We start from the raw sequence: 25897 nt of genomic DNA on the forward strand, positions 1-25897 counted from the left end.
TATATTTTAAATTGACAAAATTAGTTTGTCTGGATATGGACATAAGGAGCGACCAGTATCTTTGATGTAAAATTTATTTTTACAAGTTCTCTGGTACCATGAAGATGGAGAAATACTCTGAAATGTTGATGGGTTTTATATATCTAAAAAAAAAATGGAATTTAGCTTAGTAAAAAAAAATTGACGATATCTGACCATATTTAAATTAAAAAATATTTCTAATAAGATAAAACTTCACTTGTTTGAATCAAACTTCATGATTCACTCAAAACTATATTTTAGGAAAAAAAAGTTTTGGAAAAATAGCTGTGAAGCTAAGTGGACGAAAAGCAGTTTATATAATCAAAATTAAGATTGTGAGGAATTATTTATGGCTGATCAATACTAGCCTTTTAATCTTAAACTAACTAATCTCATAAGAATAAATGATCTATAAGGCCTTGTTTATTTAAACAAATATTGAGCTAAAGGTTATTTATCTAATAACTTTTAGCTGTTAATAACCATTCATTTTTAACCAAACTCTTTCAACTATTCGGTTATGCCCTATTGTAAGTTTTACCAGAGAAACAGATACCATTTATTTATAGTTTCCTTACAGGAATTCCTGGACTGTCCTACATAGATTCATTGACTAGAGTCCATTTAGCTCATCACTAGCAGATTTTTTAGAATTAATCTATTAAGATTACAAACAGCAATAGATCCTTCTTTTACATCTTATTTTAGGACTTGCAGAGAATCAAGCACTCAATCTTACGTTTTTGGGAAGACTCATTCTGTTCTTTATCAACATCCCAAATAAAAATGAATAGAATATCAAATGTTTAGCAGACCTAACAAAAGAAAAATATTGGTTTATTAATAATACTACTATAATATCTGAATAACCATCAGGTTCCATTTGAAGACTTCCTAGAATAGAATAAATGACAAAAGGAAATAAAAACTTCGATTTAGAAAAATGGGAGGTTTTGTATTTTAACTGCATATAAATTGCACTGAATATATACACTATACAAGAACGAGAGCTTGAAGTTTGTATACATTTTAAACTCAGTTAACCCCAGCTTTGATCAATATCAAATTCACTTCCAGGAATATTAGCAGAATCTTCTAATTTCTTCACCTCTAATTCTGAATACATGAAACATAAAAATAAGTTATACACATGATTAAGCATAAATTTAACAAAATGAAGGTTTATAAAATAACTTGAGTTAATAAATTTACAACAAACTGTCAATAAACATTTCTTAAGATAATTACTACCAGCCACCTCAAAGAATTTTAATAAAATAAAATAAGTAAAAATTTGTATGATTTATTTATAATACATTGGGAACTACACTTCAGCTCTTCGAGCAAATTAGATGTTACCATTGGACTTTGATCTGTTTGCAATTGCAACAGTTTGATTTGCTCACAAAGGAGAAGTTGGCAAATGAATATATGAGTATTTACAAAATTTATAACATATAGATAAAAAAAAAAAGTGAAATACCTTAAAAAATTATAAAATACAAATCTAGAGGTAGGTAGGTATATATTTTGAACCTGACCACTCATTATTTCACTTTATGGGTACAGTAAAAAATTGACAACAAACCTCACTACAGTTTATATTAATAAGCCATTAAAATTGGAACATTGTTTAGGAAAATATTAAAAAAAAAAGGTAACGAATAACGAGAATACTGATAATAATTAAAATTTTGATTAGCGTTTTTGAAAAATTAGACTTTCCTCAAATTCAATCTTTCCAAACCCCTACCTAATAGTGTTTATAAATAAATGATTAATACTTAATTTAATAAATTTCACACTGAATTCAACAGTAGGTAATTAATCTCAATATAATAAAATAAAAATAAATTTAAGCAGGAACAAAACTTCAACGAAGAATGTATGAAAACATTCATTCAAATTATTTTATAGCTTAACGCTTAAATAAGCATAATAGAATTTATTTTAGAATGACAAACGTTTTAATAAAATTAATAAAACTATCTATCTTTAAACAAAATAGAAATGAGTATGTTAAGATGAAGTAACCTAAATCTAATAATATCTACACAAGTTCTATAGTAGCCATCAAGAAATAAGGCAGGTCTGAAAATTGCAGTGTTGCCAACTTTCATTCTACAACAAATCTCACCATTCACTGATGAAAGGTTAGGATTTTTTTATCTGTAGCTTTGCAATTCATAGTAATAAAATAAAGATTGCTTAAATCAATTAATAGTAATAATAGCTCAGTCATAATAAAAATAAAAATAAAAAAAATGTTAAATAGGAACATAAATTACCTAACTATCTAATAATTTAAGATACCCAAAATATTGAGTGACAATATTACTTTTCTCAAAGCAAATAACAAACATAATGTATTTTATAAAATTAATAACCAACCCCATTACAACAATAGGTGCAAATAAAAACTTAAGAAATATAATAATTTATATGAAATAAAAAATTTAAGTAAACAAAATGTTGTTTTATCACTAGAAGATAAATTTTAGCTTTGAATTTCATAATGAAGACAAAGACAAAAAGGATCTAACCACAACAATCAGATTCTTCACTTGACCAAATTTAACAATAAACATTAAGCACCTTTAATTTCAATAAAGCAAAGTTTTTGAACTTCCAATGAGATGTAGTAAAAAAAAATAAAATAAAAATTTTATTTTAAAATTAGATGTTTATGCCCACTATAAAATTTGTTAAAGTGGGGAATGTGATTTTTTCAGTCATTTAATAAAGTTAATAAATGATATAGAATACATATTAAAACAACATTAGACAACCATTTATTTTATAATTTTAATTTTTTTTATTAGATAAAAAATTATTGATGCTTTTCTTTCAATATTCCATTCCTACAAATGAGTGAAACGGGAGGACTGGTAACATGTAGTGGTTGATAATGCTATTGGTGATTTAAAGACTGAACTAGTTTGGTCATTGCTTGGTGAGATCAAGTCCAGCTAGCAACATGGCAAAAATGCCTACACACCTTATTTCATGATGACTACTACAAACTAAGTATAAATTCAATGCTGTTTTAATACATACCACAACTGTTGACCTCTTCAGGTATTGGACTAATCTTTCGATTACTTCTGTTAGATCTGAAATACAACATAATATAAGAAGATATGCTAGATATTTTGTAGTATAATCCAAGTGAATATAAACATTAAGTATCATAATTTCTGCATTAACAAATGGAATAGGTTAGTTCAACAAAAAAAAATTCAACTTGATAAGCAACAAAATATTACACCAATTGAGCAAAAGGCTTATAAATATTTTGACGAAATCAATTGTTTTGGTTGAGGTTAGTAAAATGTTGAATTGCAGAAGAATTTTTGTTCAGGAAAATTTCATTTTGTGTATAGGAAAAAATACAGGACAAAGAAAGATGTTTCATACACAATCTAGAATAAATAGAAGTATAGCAGTTCAATTAAAACCTACATGTCCTTCCAAAGGCCGAGTCTATAAAAATTAGGTTCTATATGCCCCATTGTCAGAAAGAACATCCTGCAAATCCACATCACAATTCTCAATAGAAAAGTATGATATAATACGGTAATATTTCTACATCTTTAGTAAAATATAATTAATTAAAAGTATTTAATATAAAGAATAACTTCTCAGATATTTTATTTTATATCTCCAGTTCTAATTTGTTTCCATAGGTCCGGTATATGCCATTTCATTTAATTTATGTGGCCTTAAATCACTTCTAAGTTTCGTGTAGATAGATTGAGATGTATTGAATTATTGCAGTTTTCAAAAAGAAATCAAAACATCCAAAAATATTGAACAAAATATTATTACTTTCCAACTGTCATGAAAATTTATATTTAAAGGTTTCTTGAGGTGTGTAAAGCAAATATCAACTTTGTTTCTCCATATTTTATCCAACTTTGCTGTCAGTCAATACGTATTGTGTCAATATTGTACACACACATTACATGTGAGTCGAGTATACCAATTGATCTGTTTTCTTAGGTAAAATAAGAACAAAAATTTCCATTTGTATTAAATGAGCACAAATGTATACAAAAAAAAAAAATAAATATATATAATAAGCGTCCCAACAAAGTATGTAAAAAAAAATTTTTTTTTTGGAAAAAGCAAGTAAGATTTAATTTTAGTGTCCTAAACCCTTAAATATAAATTTCCATAGAAATAAAAAAAATATTGTATCAGGTCAACTGTCTTGCAAGATTGATTCAACACTGGAAAGATTTTTTGATTTAGATGAAAATTTGTATTTAAGGTTGTTTGCTAAAAATAAATGTAGCATACTTTAATTTTTTTTTAAATAAGTAATTTATTTATTTTATTTTTTTATACATTTAATACAATCAGAAATATTTTTTTCTAATCCCGCACAAGAAAATAAATCAATTGGCATATAAACCCTCCATTGTGCTCTGATATACATACAACATTGATATACATAATCAATTGATCTTCTAAAGTATGGTAAAATATTTTTAAGGAGAACCAAATTTGATATTTGTTTTTCCCATCTCAAGGAATCCTTGAATACAAATTTCCATAGTAATAAAATAAAATTATTTTGCTCAAAAATTTTTGCCTTCAAAAATTCAACATAACTCTACCAAAATAAACAAACCTTTGGATTATTAAAATCTGTTTCGCCACAACTGACAAGGGTCAGGGCTTCAGTACTAAGCTTACTAGGCCAATAGTTGTGCAAGGAGGTGATTTGGTCAGAATCACGCTCAACCCCAGATTTTTAACCAATTAATAGTACCCAATTTATGAGGCTGGGGGGACCCCCAGGAGGGCTCCAAAACCCACAGGGTTGACTCACGGCTACAGTGTAACAGAAAACAATTAATTTAGACTGTAAACTATACAAATTGGCACAGACCTTTCAGCCAACACTTGATCTATATAAAAATATAAGAACCAAAAATATGAAATAAAAGATTTTCTTTATACAAACGTTTATTCTCCCTAATGAAGTCAAACAATCTATTGTAAAGTAAAGACATGGGCTGGAAGAATAGAAATTCAGTTTTATCAAAGTTGTAGTAATCTATGATTTGGAATATATCCTGAGGAGTAATGAATGTTCATTTGAACAACAGACATTACATTAGCAGAAAAAAAAATCTTCTAAAATATCAAGTCTTAAAATTTTTATTTCTATGAAAACTCATATTTAAGGATTTTAAAGTAATTTTGTTGGAAATGAATCTCACTTATTTTTCTCAAATAAAAAAATACTTTTGGCCTACTTTAATGGAAGCCTCTTTAGGTTTTTTTGTTTTTATAATTATAATTTTTATACATTTAATACAATCGGCAATATTTTTTTCTTATTCTACACAAAGAAACAAACCGATTGGAATACAATAACCTTGAATACAGAGCAAAGACAGATAACAATATTGTAGAAAATTATGTAAATTAAGTTTTTTCTCTGCTCCTAGGGCCCATTGGAGTGAACCCTGGGACAAACATCCAACATGTTTGATTAAAATCGATGACTCCATATTGTGCTCTTCCATTGTAAGAGCTAATAACGCTTGACTCTACTTAAAATACCTATTTTACACGCAATAATCTTTTCAGCCACACATATTAAAATTTATATTATTCTTTATTAATATCATATTTAATCAAAATGGGCATTACTCAGACAAATAGAATAGGATTTATATTATATACAAATTTTATATCCAGTTTAATTAGCTTTATAATTGTAAATTGAAGGGATAATTACAAAACTCAGATCAAATATAGTCATTTTAAAATAAAATCTGCTACCAAAAAACTAATCTAAAGAATTTTTCATTTCTAAACTGAAATCAAGATAAGTTCAGTTTTCTAGGCTGATCTTAGAAAAAACCAGCCATGGCTCTTTTCCTTCTTTTAATAAGCTTCCTTAAAGCCTAGAAAAATTCAGGATCCAATAAACTTCATTTTGTATATAAAATCACTTCAATATTGAACTTACTATGAGAACCTTGTGGCATCTCTTGAACAATGTCCTGTAAGACCTGTTACTGAAAAAACAATAACAGTGAAAGCTGTTAATATTATGGAAATATTTGTTTAAATTTCTTGATTAGATGACTTCAGATTTTCACAGCATCTTAGTTTTGTAATTTGATTATTTACAAAGACTTTGGTTGACTGTCTTATTAAGATTTTAGTAAATTTATATACCAAGTTTTTTTGTTCGTCCTGTTAATTTGGTATTTTTCCTTTCCTAAACAGAGAACCAGTGTTGCAAAAATCAAGGAAGTATGAATAGTAAATTATAAGAGAAAATGAAATAATGTTAATTGTGGAATAGGAGACTCTTATTTTTAATCTATCAAACTTGAAAATTTTTGTAATTTAAACAATTCATAATTTTTTTAAACAATTATTAAAGGCTTTAGTTAACTGTCTTATTAAGATTTTAGTAAATTTAGATATCAAGTTTTTTTGTTTGTCCTGTTAATTTGGTATCTTTCCTTTCCTAGACGGAGGACCAGTGCTCCAAAAATCAAGTAATATTAAGCAGACAAAGGATGGATAGTAAATCATAAGAGAAAATGAAATAATGTTAATGGTGAAATAGGAGAATCTTATTTTTAATCTATCAAACTTGAAAATTTTTGTAATTTAAATAACTCATAATTTGCTTAAACAATTATTAATTTATTGGAACATTTAATATTATTACTTATCGTCAGCTCTCAAGGTATGCAATGATTAACAACAGACAGTTTCGTACTTAAAATAAAATAAATTTAACTATAATCCTTACTAAAAAGTTAACATTACGATAAAAAAGAATCTAAAGGCCATCCAATCAAACTAATCATGAAAAAAATAAGCAAAGCCAAAACTATAAAATTTAGTGTTTGATAAATTTTAACAACAATCGATAAATTCTAAATCTCATTTGATAGCACAATTTAAGGACTTCACAAGGAATCAAACAGTAATGTTCACTGTCTCTTGAACTTGGTTGCTGCATGGACTAATAAATGGAAGCATTTTTGCTGGGCAAAAATATATAAAATACATTAAAAAAATATAAAAGACATACAAATATTGGTTCAAAAGCCAAAACAGTCACTTTCTTGTGAGCTGAAAGAGAGGATATATAGGCAGTAGAGGAGTTGAGTCAAGTTTTACCTTTTCCAAAATAAATACAAGTCAACACATTTGGCCTTGATTTAAGATTCATAATGGAGTAAAAAAAAAATCTATTAACAAATTAAATATAGTATTGTTATTCCTCAAGAAACTCAAACAATAATTATTATCACATAGAGAAACAAATAGGGCTTCAGAAGTCCATAAATAAGGTTAAATTTAATGAATAAGAACATAAAGAAAATAACAATATATTTTGTTTTGGTAACATATACTTTAAATATATTTAAACACTGAACATTATTATGAATCTACATGCTTTGTTTAACTTTCTCTTTAAGTTAAAATATAAATAAAAATGAAACAACATTTAGTAAGGTACAACAGTAGTAATTTAGTCCACAGCCATTTTAACAGCAATAAAAATACATGGTTAGGACATGATCCATGTCAACAGTTAGAACTTTATCTGTATCATGGTCAGGACATAATCCACATCAACATGGTTTGGGTATAATTAACATGGTTAGGGCACAACATAAAATTCTTCATCAATTTTTAAGAAGCTGAACACCAAGCCAAGCAAAAAAGAGAAAAAACAGAAAATACAGCCACTGCCTGAAACATGTTCATAGGTAGGAAAAAATCTTACAAAAATAAATCTTTAGTAATAAACTAACACAATACACTAAAATAGTTTATTATAATGAAAACACTTTAATTCCTTATCCAATATATTTTTTCATTATCAATATGAAAAAAACAGTAAGTCATCCTCGCCTGGAACAAATTTGAAGAACCAGAGGAAAAATCTGTGATTAATTACTTCCCTCCTGGTTATTTATTCTGAGACATTAGCTCTATATTGCTTTGATATCATTTTTTTCAAAACCATGATACAGTGGAACTTCTCTCAGTGGATACCCCTTTAGACAGGAATTTTGTAAAGGAATCAGCCAAGGTACAAATTTAGTAAATTGAACCCCTGTATTCTGGAATCTCTCCATTTTAGATGTGCACACTAATATTATTCCCTATCAGCACTTTTTACTAATCTACAACAAACAAAAGTTGTAAATTATGATTGGAAACTCTCGATTCCCGTACTTAATTAACAGGTCATTTGTATTGGGAAAAAATGTATACGTATATACCAGAATAAAGTCTTTTGGTAGCATTAACAACAAATATGCAATATGTATATCATGTGAGAATAGTACACGTAGTCATTAATTAGATCTTATTAATAAATTAGATTTTATTTTAAATTACTGAAGTAAGTCTGTAATCTCCAAATACCTTCTAAAATATATAAAAAGGAAGCATTACTGTTTTGTTTTGTTCTGGATTCCCCCTTGTTTTCTCATAAACATTTTCTGCATAAAACTTATTCTATTTATTTGTCTTTAATACTTACTTATTTGATCTTAATTATGATTCTTATCACATGTGAAAAGTTTCTATTGGAAATAAAATAAATATTGTTACTTAACCCACTGTAGTTCCTGATTCCAAAAAAAATTGTATACAATTTTTAAAAAAAATACATTGTTCTAGAAACATTTTGAAATAATTCTCTAAGTTCAAGTTGAGATGTGATGTAATGCTGCATTGATTTTTTTTTTTTTTTTAATATTATAAAGATCATATTGATTTTTTCGTACTTACATGATATTAGTATAGCCTAAGTGGCAAGATGTACACAATTCTATTATTTTATTTTTGCATTATTTTTTATATTTACTGCTACTTAATGGACACTTCCATATAATGGACGAACTATCCTTTCCCAGGGCGCACTTTATGCTGAGGTTTTCCTATGTATTTTAAACATGTATCACTTTAAATTGAATAATGATTGTATTGGTATGCAAAAATGATATTAATTTTGAACAATAAAATTAATGTTGTGTAAATTGATTTTTTTTGCTGAATCCAAAATCAGTTATTACAATTAAAAGTTATTTTGAGTGGTTAAAACTTTAAATAATAAGGTTCTTTCCTTCTTCATTTCTTAATCTAAAAAAAATAAAAGTTTTTTCAATATTTGAGCAGATAAAACCGCCGAGTTAGATCAAGGGAGAGAGGACCATAATTGATAACTCAGTGTTCTTCCAATAACTGTCACTCTAGCCAAAGACCCTATCCAGGAGGCAAAGTATTAATTTTATTTGAAAGGGTTAGAATGATTGCACCCAATAAAAAATTTAGAATCAGTACAATACAATGCTAAGAGGCAAACATGATCTCTAATTATGATTTATGGGCATTTGTTAAGATATAGAACATAAGCTAATCAAATGACTACAGTAGTCATGGAATTAATTAAACTTGAAATAGAAGTTTTAACAAAATAAGAAATAAATAACTAGTTTTTAACAATAATCTGTCAAGTCCTTGTCTCTGTTTCCGTATGTTTAAACAGAACCAACAGTAAAAGAACTTCTCATTCAGGAAAACGGTTAAGGACAAAGAAATCAAAAAACCACATGACTACATATTCTAGGTTAATTTCACAAATGATAATGTTAACCAAAGTCGGGTTAATTATTGCTAGAAAAGTCATTCATTTTTGCAGACTACTGATGGATTAGTTTGTATTAGCATGTCCAACAATTCGTAAACACAAAACTGTTGTGTGTACAACAGGCCTTAAGTAGTCCATTTAAATCAAAGTCACAATTATCACAGTAAGAAAAATTAAAACAAACCTCTATGAAATTTGGGTTATCTCAATTATGTTGAGTTAAAATTGATAGTAATTACTTTATTCTAGTTGGGTAAAAACCAGGTGCGTTAATAATATAAAATGGGATACAGCAAGATCATTGACCACTTAGAGGACAATCAACATCATAAAAGAAAATAGAAAAACATGAAAGATATTCAATAACTTCTATATTAAACAAGAATATTTTGCACTTCATTTGTGAAAAATTCAAAATGTTTACATAACTATTGGCAGAGACTTTTCAAACCTAATTATATGTCCAACAATCATAAACAATAAACACAGAACGGTTATTTTAAATAGTTTTTCTTTTCTAATTTGAATCTATTGAAACTGTCACAATTATTTCAAATGGTTCATGAATGAAATTTGAAAACAATGAAACTTCCTTAAGTAGGAACAACTAAGGAAAGGAAAAATAATGCAATATATGAAGTTTTTGGAGAAAAGTTAATAATGAAATAGCCACTGTCAAAAACAGACATAAAGGTAAAAAAAGGTAACTAATCTAACAAATGCACTGCCATTTCAATCTTACTTATAGTGCAAATAAAATGAGTGAACACCAAGATAAAATGCATCAACCGATGCTGACTAATACGCATATGCTTCATGAATGGTGTAAATTAAGCAACAAGGAAATAATTAATAAGAATCCAATTGAGAGGCAAGCCTAAATTAAAACGTTCAAAGCCCAAAAACTAAGATTAATACAAATAATTGTAAATTTGTATGGTTCAATGTACTCAAATTTAGAATAAGTATTTATTATACTGTATTTGCAACTGCAGTTCAGAGTATCAAGCAGATTTAATGTTCTCATTTTACTTTGACTATCATGACTTAAAAAAATTGTATTGCCTGACTTGCAATTTGTAACAGAAATTTCTTCCTTAGCCAGTCGTCTAAACTACAGTTAACATGGAAGATGAAAGAGATTATATAAGAGGTTGAGATGAAGTATAAAATGTCTAATATTTCTTATAAATGGGTTTTAAAAGATGTAAGTTTCTGTTGTGTATTTTGTAATGCATAGATTGTAATAGAGCCAAAATTCATTTATAATATACTCACTTTTGGCTATTAAGTTGCTTTTTAATTTTTTACGTAAGTTTCATATTGTCTTTTGTGTAATATTTTAACTATCAAAAATTTCTATTCAAATTAAAGTATTCTTAATAATTATGCAAAAACTAGTATAACTCCAATCTTGCCGAAAACAGAACATAAAATACTATCAATAAATAATTTTCTTATTATATATGTATTCTCAACATAGTAAACAAACTAAATCAATTATATGAAATGAAACTAATGCAATAAGCCAAAATAAATAAAAAATATTACAATTCAGATAATTTATTTATTATCAGCAAATGAAGTAAGATACTTCAAAATGGAGGCTAGGTTGTTTTGTTGCTTGTGAGTATAAGATCCTAAAAAAAAAAATATGGCTCAGTTAATGCCCTTAAAATAATAATAATAAATATAGCTATGTGAGAAAATATTAAGTAAAATGAGTATATATTTTTTCTTTAATTACAATAAGAGCTTGCTGTTATTAATTAAAAGCAACCGAAAATAAAATGCAAGTAATTAGAATTACAGAATACAACTAATTAATGATTCCTTCTATTTCATTCAAGCTATTCACATATAGGTCTAAAATAAAGTCTAGTACAATTAAACGCCATTTCACTAAAGAGCAAACATGGCATGCAAAAACATAATGATGATCAATTATTGATAATGTTATACATTAGCAAGTATAACATAATTAATCCTAATAATGTCTATTAACTAAAGTCATTAAAATGGTTTTAGATATAATGAATACATTTTTTTTTTTATTACATGTAAAATGAAAAAAATAATAACTTAAAAATTGTTCTGTTATCACATAAATTAACCATAATTCAATGGTATATAAAAATTAATCTAAGACGGTATGAAATGAAAAAGTATACATCCAGGATCAGTAAGAATAAATTTCATAAGGGAGTTGTTTAAACCAGAAAACTGTTTGAAAATTCCAAAAAATTAAATAATTGGGTCACAAACCAATCCAGATAATTGGTTATAACAGATAACAGGTTGATCAGAAATGCTAAAATAGGAAAGCACTCCTGAAAATATCCACTACTTTGTCTTTTATCTCAGATCACTGTGCTTCTTTTTTTTTTTTCATATTCAACCCCAAAGTCTATTGTAATCACCAAGATCACTCCACAACGATCTATATTAACATTCACCAGTTAAAAAAAACAGCCAATTAGGGGTTTTAAATTTTATCTCTGGCATTTACTTCTGAGACTAGAGGTGAGATTAGTTTTAGATTTAGCACCAAAGGATGATCCTCACAACCCAATATTAATATACACCATATTATTACAAAATAGTGGCCTATTAGAGATACAACCATATTTCATACCACCATATTTCAGCCACTTATAAAGATAGACGAAAACTATGAAGTGGTTTGAAATCACTAACATAAAGATTAGAACAATAATAATTTTTCAATTTTTTTATACTCTATTATTTAATAAAAATAATAATTTTTATTTATTGTGGGATAAGTCTCTTAAGAATACTAATACAGAAAGTAAAAATTGGACTTTAGAGCCCTAAAGTAAAAATAAAAATAAAATATAAAAAGTCCATAAATAATAATAAAAATGAAACAACATCAAGTCAAAATTTAATTTCTGATAGTAATAAATTAAAAAAAAAAGGTAATGTTAATAAAATAATTAACAAGTGAGCAAAATATGTTAGCTTCCAATTTTACAAACAAATAAATAAAAATGGCATCTATTTACAGTGCAGTAAAGGATAAAATAGTAGTGCAAATGAGTATATAATAATATAAAAATGGAATGAAATATTCACTCAATTTACGAATTTTGTTTTAAAACAAGATTAATTTCACTTAATTTGGGTAGGTAATAGGAAGGGAAGGAATAGGCAAAATTTGAAGGTAAGAAGGGTAGGTACTGAAGCAACGAATGAACGTAAGGATGAAGTTCCATAAGGAGGGAGAATTATTTAATAACGAGAATTATAGAAGATCGTAAAAAGCTGCTGTTCAGTGAGCCGTTTTAACATAAATACCTGAGAAATAGTATTTCGAGAATTATTTATATGAAGGATTTAAACTGAAGGAGACTGGAGGTATATGCTGAGAGGATGCCAAGAAATACAACAGTAAGAAGGTAAAACCACTTCTCTCATAATGTCAGGAGATATAGGTGTCCCTTGGGATCCTGAAGATAAATTGTACATAATAATGAATTAAAGGTTTTAGTTTAGCATCGAGTTCAAAGGAGATACACCATACTTTATCATGCAGGAATTGTCAAAGTGGGGGAATATCAAGGATGTGACTAGGAGTATGCGGGTTTTAAAAGGTACTAGGTAGCAAAGGTGCTTTATGGTAGAAAAGGTACAATGGGAGATAGAGGAGACATGATTTTTCCAGGAAAGAGTTTGATTAAAGGTGATTTTGATGTTTTTGATACAATTTTATGAGATTATTATCTAGGAACAAGGTTGGGACATAGGGTACGGTTATAAGGAAGTGATAAGAATGTTATAATAGCCTTTGTCTTCTCTGCATTTAGATTGAGCTTGTTTTTTCTACCGTGCAGTGATTTATTTGACTCAAGTTATCTAGAAGTTTTCTCGTGGTTATGGTTATTTATTGACAAAATGAATAATTAATTTAAATAATAACCCATTTATTATTAGGCACACTATTATCTACCTAATTTATTGTTTTGTATATTTCCAAGATTGTTTATTTTTTATTTTTATGTTTCTCTGAAGTAAGGTTGTTATCTTGTTTTGTTTTTCAGCCCTAATCAAGGCCTGAAATCCAGGTCCCAATGTGGTAGAAATAAATAAGTTGTCTTCACTTGTAGTGTTTCTTTGCTGACCACACCCCTGATCATCTTCTCATAAAATAAGCCATTCTGTAATACTTTGCAATATTTTTGTTTTATTTTCACTCATATATGAAATATATAGGAAGGGGAATATAGTGATAATGAAAAATTTTAAATCTGGATTTTCAAAGGAAATACGTAATAAGACCCCCGAGTCCAAATTACCAAGTCTTGCTAAATATTCTATGCTTATGTGTGCATTTTTCCCAAATCCAAGGCACCAATTTTTTTACTTTAGAATTTTAGATTCACAACTATTTGGAAATAATAAATTATAGCAATAATTTTCAGTCTTTTGATATTGCTTATTAATATATTAATTATATAATAACTGGCTTTTTTAGCCATTTATTAATTTTGGATTAAATCAAATTTTTTGACGTAGACCTGTATAATTAAATGATTTTACTTTATAAACCCTTCTCCCAAAATTTGATTAAATAATTGAATAGATTTCACTTAATTGTTATTTCCTCCAGCACTGCACAAACCAACTATTCAGGACACTGATATCGACAGGACAGCCGCACTTTAACAGCCTCAGTCTAGACCGAGGACTAGTAACTGACTTATTTCTGACTAAAAAAATCTGGTGAGCCCTGTTACCAATAGAGTGACACAGAATACTACCTTTTCCAAAATATCAAATTCCTCGGCCTCCTCTTCCAATGCAGTAAAAAAGTACCCTTCAACACGTTTTCCCATCATCCCCTGATATCAACCCCACGCACCCATGGGGCTTGAGATAAAAAAAATTGTTATTTTAACTTGCATATTACTTACTACATTTATTTAATAAAGAAAGAGGAAAGTCAAGTTAAAGAATTAGTTGGATTGAGCAACATTGGAAAAGTGGTTAAAATTGGAAAACAGTGTGAGATCCACCCTCTTCCTCTCTACTCTAGGATAGCCTTCCTTATCTCATCTTTAAAATAGACACTTATAGTGATTATAATGGTCACTATGGTATGACATGTCACAATCTCTCGAAGGCGATTGAAACATCAAAAATAATAGAAGGGAATCCTTTCTGGCCAACCCACCCCTCTAAACCCAGATGTAGCCATGGTCTTATCTTATTATCTTAACTTTGAAACATTTATTTAAAATGGGAAGAGGAAACTTAAGTTAAAAAATTATTTAAATCGAGCAACATTGAAAAAGTGGCTAAAATTTAATTTTCATCATCAAAAACCTGAAGGACCAACTAACTGAAGGTGTATTACCAATACAATGGTCTAACAACATTGATGGTAATGAACAATTTTTTTGAGTATTTGCCATCCCTAGCAGCCTCATGTTTTTCATCATATTTCTAACATCTTTATTCATCTATGGAACAGGAAAAATAGTGGATAATGTAGATAGTATATTAAAAGATCAAAGATAGTTGGATACTATGGTAAATTTAAAAAATATATATATCTAAATAAAATTATTGATACAATCGTTTTCATTTTTAATTTTCGGCTTAATGTTGATTAAAAGAAAAATCAATTTGATTAATGACATTTATTTAATAATTCAAGGACAGAGGTTAACAAAATTTTAAGTAAGGAGGACATAGAGCTGTTCCTCCACAAACGGTTAGCAGTTTCCCCTCCAATAAGCCCCTTCCTTCCTAAATTTGATTTTGTTCAGAACAACTATACATTGTGATACAGACAAAACACAATTTTACTTAAGCAACAGATATACGGTATGTTATCTTTCTTTCATACTACCATTAAAGTTTCTCTTTCTTAAGGTGTTAGTGGAGTAGATTGCCATTGGCTTAGTTTTTTCATGAATTATATGAAATTTCACTGAAAAATATATAATTGTAATTTTAACTGAAATAAATTCCACACCAAAAAACATTTATAGCACAGAGTTTGTTGAATACTTATGAAAGGTCATGATATCCTAAAAATAAATTATTCATTTTCGATCCAACTACAATAATAATTGCACGCATAACAAAAAATGATTATCACAAATAAAAAATTGCAGAAAAAAATTATAGTTTTGTTTATAACTACCTCATATCATTTGGGGAACTCTTTTTCCTTTTCCCTTCTTCACTTGCATTTTCATTACCATGCTTCCTCTTATTTGGTCTAGGAGAAATGGCAGCTCCTTTTTCACGAATGAATCTGAAATAATTGTTATTTTCATTACTTTCAGAACTTTTTTAAAGGGATTTTTGATGTTTATATTGAACATTAAAGGGAAACTCTTCCTCCTAAAAATAAGAAATAAAATTCATACCTTTGGTAGGACAACACAGTCACACCACTTGGCAACTTAGATGAATTTTCTAAAGCCTTCATAACTTTATGACTCTCTTCACGTTGATAAAGTGAAACCCAAGCAGCAGTATCACTCAACCAAAACAACTGAGTTGAACCTAAAGTAAAAAAAAAATTTTTTAAAATAAATTACAAAAACAAGCCAAGTTTTTTTTTTCTTTACCTCTAATAATATAACATAAATACTATATGGAGAAAAATACTTTTCAGAAAACTAGTTAAACTTATCTGAAAGATTTACATAATTTTGTATTCCAATTTAATGGAAAAAAAATTTAAATAATCTGAATAATGCAGCTATTAAGACTAGGAATTAATTAAATTATGAAACTTTCAACAATTTATCACTATTTAATTGAACACAAGTTAAATGTAGAAAAGATAAAAGGAACTGTAAAGAGTTTAAATCCCCTCCCAAGGGCCCTCTCTATTCCTTCCCTATTTCTTATGTCAGTGGTTCCCAAATTTTCAGTAATCCTGCAAGATAGTGACAAGGAAAGAACATTTTAATGGGCCACAGCAGGAAAGAGGAGAAGCAGAAGGTAGAGTTGTTTTCAGTCACAATTCATTTCTCAATTATTGTTAAACAACCCTTAAAATGGTTATATTTTATTAATAAAAAAGTATTAATAAAACCGATTCATCTTTACATAATTTAAAATTTAAGTTTCTTTTCTGCATTCTTTAAATGGGACACTCAGTAATCAGAAATGTATGATTATCTAACTATTGTCAGTCCTATGTTTGTCTATTAATATCAACATTTGTAGATATTGTAAATATTATCAAGACTGGAAAGTAACTAAAATTTTCTGTTCACAAATGGGTATGCAATAACCTCCTCAATTTTTTTCAGGCTGTTCTTATAAAGGCCAGAATAAAAGATATGCCAAATTGTCAATTTATCTCAACACCCAAGAGATGTCTCAATTTTTTCGGTTTTATGAGGATTGGAAGTAACTTCATACTTCTAACCATTGCCAGTATTTGTCTTCCTTTATATCTCTAATAATATTAGATTGGTACAAAAGTCTTTATGCATTAATTCAATCCTTACATTAAAGTCATCATTTTAATCCTTATTGGACTGTGATTTAAATAATGCATATATCATTTTTCACACTGTCTAATCCTTTATTTAATTACATATATCAATAGTTTCTGTCTTTCATTTCATTTTATAAATTTTACCAAAAATGTTGGAGAAAAAAATTGTCATACATATTATTTTGACACTATTGGAAAAAATTAATAAGTGCAAACAACTAATTTCAAAATGAACTCTTACGTTAGGTAGAATTATGAGATTGTTTTGCTCTTTGAATGAATTAAATTATTATTTTGTTTGTAATGGTTATTTTATTATATTATAAAATATTAGGGGAAATTATTCAGAAAATTACATTTATATATAGTTATATATAGTTTTTTCCAAGTGTAACAATGCAGATGACAGCTAAAAAAAAGAGAAACCATTCATAGTTAGTCGAGATAAAGGGAACACTGAGCGGAGAAGAAAGTGTTCCATTTCAGAGAAATGCCTTCTCAAGATCACCATTCGAGCAGCTTTCTATTCAATTCAATTTTTAAACAATGGATTGATTTAAAAAAAAATATATAAACAAGCTTTTATGAATCATTTGAGGCCACAACTGAATGCTGTGCTCAGCCATAGTTTCTCATGGGATTGAACTCTGATAAACCTCTTTGAAAATAATGTTCAGAAGTTTCAATAATCGAACATGTTTCACCAAATTGATGTAAACTGAATATAACAGAAATTTTTACAGAAACGTAACCAAATAAATAAAAAAATTAAAGCTAACACATATTAAAACCAATGATCCAACATGGCAATCAAGAACACTCATAAAATTAATTATCAAGTGTTACCAATGAAAACACCCAAAATAAAGTTAATAATAAGAAAGAAAAAAAGATTCAACATATAACAAATTAAAAAAAAAAAAAATACATACCAAAAGGACTGAAAAGTTTCTGGATGTTGTTTGCATTCCAATGCTTTGGAAATGTAACATGAAAAACATGATCCCTGCTCGGTTCAGCTATAAAATAAAAATTAAAAAAATGTATAAGCATTTAACTTACATTCCCATACCTATTGAACAATAATACTAGATTTCTTAGATGCACATTATAGTGAAGCATTGAAAGAACTGGGACATTACAGAACAAGTATATTATGCCTGAAATCTTTGCTTTTCAAACACCACTCAAAAGGGGTAAGTATAGAGTCTGTACAAAAAGTACAGAGCTAGACAAATTAACAAAAGAAGAAGATTAAATTATAGAAAGTATTTCAAATGAAAATGAAGCCAATAATAATGCTGGCATGTTCAAGATTGAGAAAAAAAAAAACTAAGAAATTGTATCTCTTTTAATAGAAGGCAGCAAAGGAGTCCTCATCTGAAATATTCTATAAAAGAAAAAGACATTAAATTTACTCGCTCTACTAGATTTGCTTCTTGTCTCGGTGATGGTAGAAAGTAAAAATTGTAAAATATTCTAAAGTGGTCCCATAGATGATAAATATTTACTACAGAACAACTTTTTGTAAATTTATACTGACTGTAAATCATAATGAAAGATATGAAATTAAATATATTGTATCAATAAAAAAAGAGTGTAATTTTTACAGTTTATGTTATACATTGCATCATCTGAGGGTATTACTGATATAATTCTGTCTACATAATGTGGGTATTATAGTAATGTTATACATTATACATGATACACGAATACATGGATAGTGAACAGGAGGAATAACATCTCAAATTGTTTCCCTTTTTTGAAGTTAAGGCATAACTAATTTCAAAAGTTCATCACCTAATGTACCGTATTCCACATTTTTACTGCAGAAATCTCATACCAGATATTGCTGGCAACTTATCGAGCAATAATGGATTGGACAGAAGTGTCTGTGACTTTATTGGACAGAAGTGTCAAGCATAATACTGAAAATAATATTGATCATCAAGGGACTGCTTAATATATGGTTCTCATAAAAACAAAACAAAAAACAAGTATAAAATGGTATTATAACTATTATTAATAATATGATTCTTGAATTCAAACAATAATAAAAAAATAATACAACAAATCTAAATCGAATTCTACATCTAAATAATTCTTAGAAAAAAAGAGAAAATAAATAACATACGATCAGGGTTTACCAGGTCCATGCATGTATCAGGAGCTTTCATAAGAAACAACCTGAAAAAATTATGTAATTTACACACAACATAAAGGTTTATAAATAATATTAAAAACTAGAATTCTATTATATTGATGGCTGACTTCAACTTTACCAAAAATACAATTAAAGGTTCTCTCTTTTAGGAAAATTACTACTTTTCAATTAATTTTCTTAAAAGAGAGAACCTTTAATTGTATTGTTAGCAAAGTAAGTGGAAATGTACTTACACCACTATAAAGTAATACATTGAAATTCAGTATAATTTATCATATTAAATATGGAATCACTTGACTGATGATTTCAGAATTTTCTAAAATAGATTGAATTAACTTCATTAATGACAATTGTTAGATTATTTTAATCAAATAAGAAATTTTTTTTTAATTAATAACTTATAAGTAAGAAGAACATTATTCATTGATAATTTGACAGACTTCCGTCGGAAATAATAACTTTTAATATTTAAATGCAGAAATAATTACTCACTTATTCATATACTTTTCAATTGGTTTGCAATTCTTTATGCTAGATGTTTTGTTGTCTGGATCTAAATCAGAAAAAAATCAGCAAATAATTGAGTATATTTAAAATAAAAAAACTATCAAAAAAAAAATCAATGCATCAATAGCAAACTTTATCATAAATCAATAAAATATCACAAGACCACTATCATCACTCTCTCCATTGACTTGTACAATATTTTATGAATTAAAATAAAGAATTCAATTGTATCAAGTTATAGAACATAAATACAAAGAAACATAAGCAAACTTGAATAAACATGAACAAAGTAAAAACTTTGTTTTCTAAACAGAATAATATTTGTTAAAATCAAACTTCACATTTATTCACAGTCATAATTCACTTTTAGTATTTGAGAAACTGATTAACACCTCTTTTTTTTCTCCTGAGCATCAACATGTTTAAGATTTCTTTTTTTTTCTCCACTTGATAAAAAAAAAAAAACTTTAGTAGACTTTATTACAATTATTATTTTATTTCATTTTTTTTTTTTTTTTTTTTTAGAAGAGTAAAGGAAGAGGTACAATGATAATTTATATATACTTTTTGCAAACAATAGAACTGGAACTAAACCAACAGATTTAAAAGATCATGATCCGATACACATAAACACAAGTTTACTCACTCATGGTTTCAACTTGAACATTAAATTAAAAAAATTGATGACTAACTGAAGAATAAATCCTAATAAACTATAAAAAAAAACACACATGATACTTACCTATTGCTCTAATTAAAGAGAGAAAAACAGTTCCAGTTATAAAAGCATCATAGCCAGCATTATGATATTTTACATCTGATAACACATAGCTGTATCCTTCTTCACCATCTATGAAATGAAAAATAGGCAATTTTTATCGGTGTAAATATGTTTATTTCTTACAACTAGATCAAATTAAAAAAAACGAAAGATACCTATTTCTGGTAAATGAAAAGGTGGTTTTGACATTGTATCTATTAACATTTCCAAAGTACTTCCATTAATAGTTTGCTTTATTGCATCCTCAGCACAGATAAGTTTGGTATCAATTATTCTGGAGAATATAAAACATAAATTTATACTTAACTACCAGTAAAATAATTTTACAGAAGTTATAATGGAACTTATAGGATGATTAAGATTTTAAAAAAACAAATTTATAAACAACATTTCCAATATTATGAAAAATATTTCTTTCTTTTTTTAATTACGCAACTCTCTTTCCAACTGAACAGATTTCTTTTCTGGTCTTAGAAGAGGGTAATATGCATTACGTCCATTGCACTGGTACTAGGAAAATAAAATTATTTGAGAATGAGGAGAGTCTAATAGACTTCAAATGCAATATTTTAAAAGTGAAAATTTTGGAGAAGTAACACTACTCTAACAGAGGAGCAATGTCTAAATAAATCTATTTTTAAAAAAATAAAATCATTAAACAACTTTCAGTAACTATGAAATGAAATTAATCCTTATATGTTTTAAAACATCATTTATTATTCATGATAGTTATACTTCCACTTATTATATCTTTTATGAGTGTGTGTGTATATAATATAGGTATATACATACATAAATATATTTTTTAAAAAATCTGTACCGCTACAACCCATGAAGGGTCAGGTGTGTAGGTAACTTTATAAGGAAGTACTGTTACTATACCAACAGTTGAGCAAGGAGGTGATTTGGTTAGAATCAGGATCAACCAACAGCTTTGCCAGAGAGCCTTTGGCTCATTGTTTAGTAAAAATATACTGTTTCAAGAACAAAGATTGTGCAAGGTGTTTGGTCAGGATTACACTCTACTACTAGGTTTTCTCCCAATTAGGGTACCCACTTCATAGAGATTGGATAAGGAGGATCTTCTGATAGCCAGAGTAAAAAACCAAGGTTCGGGTGATAAGGGTTTTATCTACACTCAAACATCAGAAAAAGTAAACAATTAAACAGTTTTAAAAATAATTGTTCACAAAATATGAGCTGGAAGACTCTCCCCCTCCCGAACCCCACTTTCCTCAAGGCCCTAGGCATCCTCTTGTGGTCTGCTCACAACTAGTTGGGAATCACTACCATTGAGGAAGCTATTTTAAAAATTTGGCATTTAAGCCACAGGGCAATAAATTATTTATTGCTTGGATGATGAAAAGAACAAAGGATATTTGAAGTTGAAGTATGCAAATGCAAAAATAATCCAAATGGTTGAAGGGCCCATGTATTGTTAAATAAATTAATTGGCAGTTAATTAGAGGTATCCATTTGTTCATAACATATTCTCAGGCAATAAATAACAAATATGCAGACATTTTTTTTGAAAATCATTAATTAATAATGTTTAATGTTTAATAATGAAACAAAAATATAATAAAGCTATAAAATTACTTTGGAAATAATGTATGAATCATTTCTTTGAAATCATTATAATCCGGAGGAAGAGGATCTAGGAACCTCTGGACGAGGTGGCAAACATCAAGTAACATATTATGACCGACTACCAATTTGCCCTGAAAAAATATTAAAATAATGAACAAAAATTGATTAATTCTAAGAAAAAATATCTCATACTTCAGGTACATAATTTGGTCATATTTGAAGCTTAAAACATTTACCTTGGCGGAAATCTCACGAACAACTTTAGAAAAACCAACAGCAGCTGCTAGTTCTTTAGCATCTTTCTCTTCCATTAAATCTTCCGCACCTTTTTTACATAACATTCCTCCACCTTCACTTTTCAGAATAATGCCTTCAACATTTTTGTATCTGTAAGATAATGATGCACTGTAAATTGATTATCTCTTGGTTTTAATAATGGAATGATAACTAAACAGGAAATCTTTATTCAAAAATTAAAGTGGAAGATTATTAGTTGGGTGAATAGAATTTAAGAATGAAATTTTCCATTTATCATATTCAAAATATTCAAGAATAGTAAATAAATAGATTTTTTTATTTTTATTAATTTTGAGTACCTTATCCTCAAAATTTAAAATATAACTACTTTATTCTAAAGAAGAAAAATTGATTTCAAAAGTAAAATATTATAATTTAACTTCCTACACTTTATACAGCAACTTACTACTAACCTCCTAAATAAGTTTAAATCACAGGTCAAAACAAAATAGCATTACAAACTAATTAAATTTATATTAATCCTGAAATATAACAGAAACTAATTTATCAATTATTTATTAATGATATTTGTAATTATCTAACATAAAAAGAAAATGAAATAGTAGTTTTATTATAAAATATTAAAATGTTAGGGATAAACAATCATAACCTACTTTTCTTCAAAAGTTTGATAAATGAGCTTCCTAACAAAGCCAGAACACTTATCTATTTTAACTTCAATTTCTTTACCATTAACAACTTGGTCAATTTTTTTCCTGAAAAATGAAAGAAACAATCAGTAGAGGTATAGCATATTAGAATTTCCTAAAACAAGCAAGTAAAACAAACAAATTTACAAACTCTTTTAAGAAAAACAGACAAACTAAAATGTAAATAACTCTAGTGGTAGAAATATATTTCAAATATACTAAACCTATTAAAATACATACATTGCACTGTCAATTGTTGATTTGAATTGTTTAGGGACAGGTATGGTTTGAGGGGAGCTGTCTTTAACTTGATTTGCTTTATAACTTCTTTTTACTTCCATAGCATCAGCTAGTTGTGATTCATCACTAGAATTTAAGTATGGAATACCTATAAATTTGAAAATTTAAGATAAGTTGAACAAAATAGGTTACTTCATCTTATTAGGAAATAAAACATTACCTACCTTCTCTAAATAGTTTGTTAAAATCAAAGTTATTGGAAACCAAAAAATCAATACTAGAGGTTTGACACAAAAACCTAGTGTCAGGAGCTAGTCTGTTGACAGGTCTTGGAAATAGATAAAATACATATGTTTTATTCTTGTACCTAAAATTAAATATAATGATAAGTATGAATATTATTCCACCATCAATAGATTATTCAAGTCCAATACAAGACATGAACACCTTCCCGTTTTTTCATCTTGAGTAAAAATTGACAGGCCAAATTGTATAAAAAGAAAATCCATGGATCCTGCACGAATCTTAAGGTAAGATTCAGCAGGAGTGTCGAATGCATTAACATTATGACCATTGTTTAATCCAGTAAATTCACCATCAATACAGAGGAAAGATGCATTTTCTATATCATTCACAATATCAGGGAAAACTTCTTCAAAATCTAAAACAATGATTGTTTATTTAGAATAACAACCAACCTTTAGCATAAATATGAAATAGATTTTAACATTATCACTTACTTAATTTTGTTACTTCCATTTTCACAGATCAGTCATTGTGAAAATAAATGGTGTTAAAGTGGAATAAGGTAAACTTAGAGTTTATCTAATACTAATACCGACATGGACATCAACTGCACACAACGGGTAACCTCCCTATGATTGTAAACTGTGTTTCTTAAACTTTCTAATTATAACCTTCACAGAAGGTTTTGTTTTTACATTGTTTTTTGTTATGCTATTAGGATCAGTAATTTTTTTATATTTTTACTATTATAATTTGCGGCAAATATATATATATTTTTTAAATCCATAATCTATTTTGTCATTCCAATAAATAATAGTAAAAAAAAGCAATTGAAAAAGACTATTATGATATATTGTAAAATCAGATTAATCAAGTAACAACCCGGATGTAAATAAACAACGCGTAGATTATTTTCCTTCTACTAAGGAATAGTGGTAATAGTTTCTTGTACTTTAGTTTGATTCCAATTGTTCGGCTGTTTGCCCGGACTAGATCTCAGACCAATTTTTCTTGTCGAAATTTCATCTCTACCTAAAAGATGTCTGTCTGATCATGGATACAACTGACTCTTAACTTCTTATAGTAGTATTAAGGAAAGTTTTTTAACTTGCTAAAGAATCCAGAGATGTTACTAGAACAGTTTGTAGGGGCGCGGGATAACATCTAAAATGTCCCCACAATATTATGAGCTAATTTAATTTTTAAAACTACAATATAATACATATCAATTTCGTACTGACCTGAGCAGAAACAGCCCTGACGAAGGTCTACAAAGTGGGGCGAAACATAGGCAAATAAATAGTTGTTAACTTTTTTTGTTTTCTCGTGACCGCACCCCTGACCCTCTTTTTCATAATAAAATATTTCAATTTTCTACATTCTATTGAATTTGAACTTTTTATTTATATACCTCTTGCAAATATCACACTTCACAACAATAATTTTCATTTAAATTTAAACACAACATTGATAAAATACCGATTTCTTAACTTAAACGTATTTTGATATTGGTTTTAAATCCTAATATTTTATTTGAATTTCAAGACAGTCGAAGATAATAAAAAATTGGGTATTCGGTAGTATAACATGGTAACTGCAAAAATAAAAACGTTTACAATGACATTTTTTGTTAATTACTATATTTTAATTTCTACCAGTAGTCACTTTCCATAACATAATATCAACGTTATTCTCTAGAGAAAACAAATTTTCTACAGATGTTTTCAGCAATTTATGAAATCAGTCTTAAAAAACTACTGATACGCCTCAAATGTCAAACGAATCTTGATTTATTGGTATTACGCTAACAAAACACCGGCAGAAAGTAAAAAATCATATGCTGACCCATTTCAGATGATGGTCCACTGTTGGAGTCAAAACTATTCCTTTTTGGCAAAACGTAGAATCATCACCTCTACATTTGACGACAATAAAATTGAGTGAATGCATCAAGATAAAAAAAATTACCAATAAACTGGAAACGTCTTCCTCTGTTATGTTATATCGGACTCCAATAGATAATGTTATGTACACTTGACTAGAAGGCCGCGACGATGCATGTTCAATATAGGTAAGGTAGTTGATTAAGAGCTGAATAGATAGGGTAAGACTTACGGGATGACAGCCATAATCTCTCTTAGGATGGTAACCTCGTCCTACCGGGTACTATTCCTGTAGGTACGAAGAAAGTTGCAACCCCGGAGGGTAGCCCAGCCGTCAGGTCATGAAGGAAGGTACCTTCGTTTTACCGGGTGCTATT

At 28.0% G+C, this 25897-nt stretch overlaps 1 protein-coding gene across 5 annotated transcripts; it reads right to left on the reverse strand.

Annotated features, from left to right (window-relative positions):
• Positions 1 to 955: 955 nt before the first annotated feature.
• LOC106689989 (poly(A)-specific ribonuclease PARN) lies at positions 956 to 24314 on the reverse strand. Of its 5 annotated transcripts, none has more exons than XM_014435222.3 (16): positions 24132 to 24314; positions 23839 to 24052; positions 23616 to 23758; positions 23392 to 23539; positions 23116 to 23217; positions 22441 to 22591; positions 22214 to 22335; positions 20770 to 20888; positions 20576 to 20683; positions 19819 to 19879; positions 19297 to 19349; positions 18095 to 18181; positions 16075 to 16213; positions 15846 to 15959; positions 3079 to 3134; positions 956 to 1137 (listed from the first exon to the last, which is right to left on the reverse strand). In XM_014435222.3, the coding sequence occupies exons 1-16, from the start codon at positions 24148 to 24150 to the stop codon at positions 1061 to 1063; spliced, it is 1713 nt and encodes a 570-aa protein (XP_014290708.1). In that variant the 5' UTR covers positions 24151 to 24314; the 3' UTR covers positions 956 to 1060. The 5 variants fall into 5 exon arrangements, with proteins under 5 accessions (XP_014290708.1, XP_066906579.1, XP_066906578.1 ...); XM_067050478.1 differs by lacking the exon at positions 956 to 1137 and adding an exon at positions 6011 to 6059; XM_067050477.1 differs by lacking the exons at positions 956 to 1137; positions 3079 to 3134 and adding exons at positions 7382 to 7764; positions 11225 to 11313.
• Positions 24315 to 25897: the final 1583 nt, after the last annotated feature.

Source organism: Halyomorpha halys, unplaced genomic scaffold (assembly GCF_000696795.3).
Source record: "Halyomorpha halys isolate HHAL.00 unplaced genomic scaffold, Hhal_1.1 Scaffold1539.1, whole genome shotgun sequence".
NCBI lineage: Eukaryota > Metazoa > Arthropoda > Insecta > Hemiptera > Pentatomidae > Halyomorpha > Halyomorpha halys.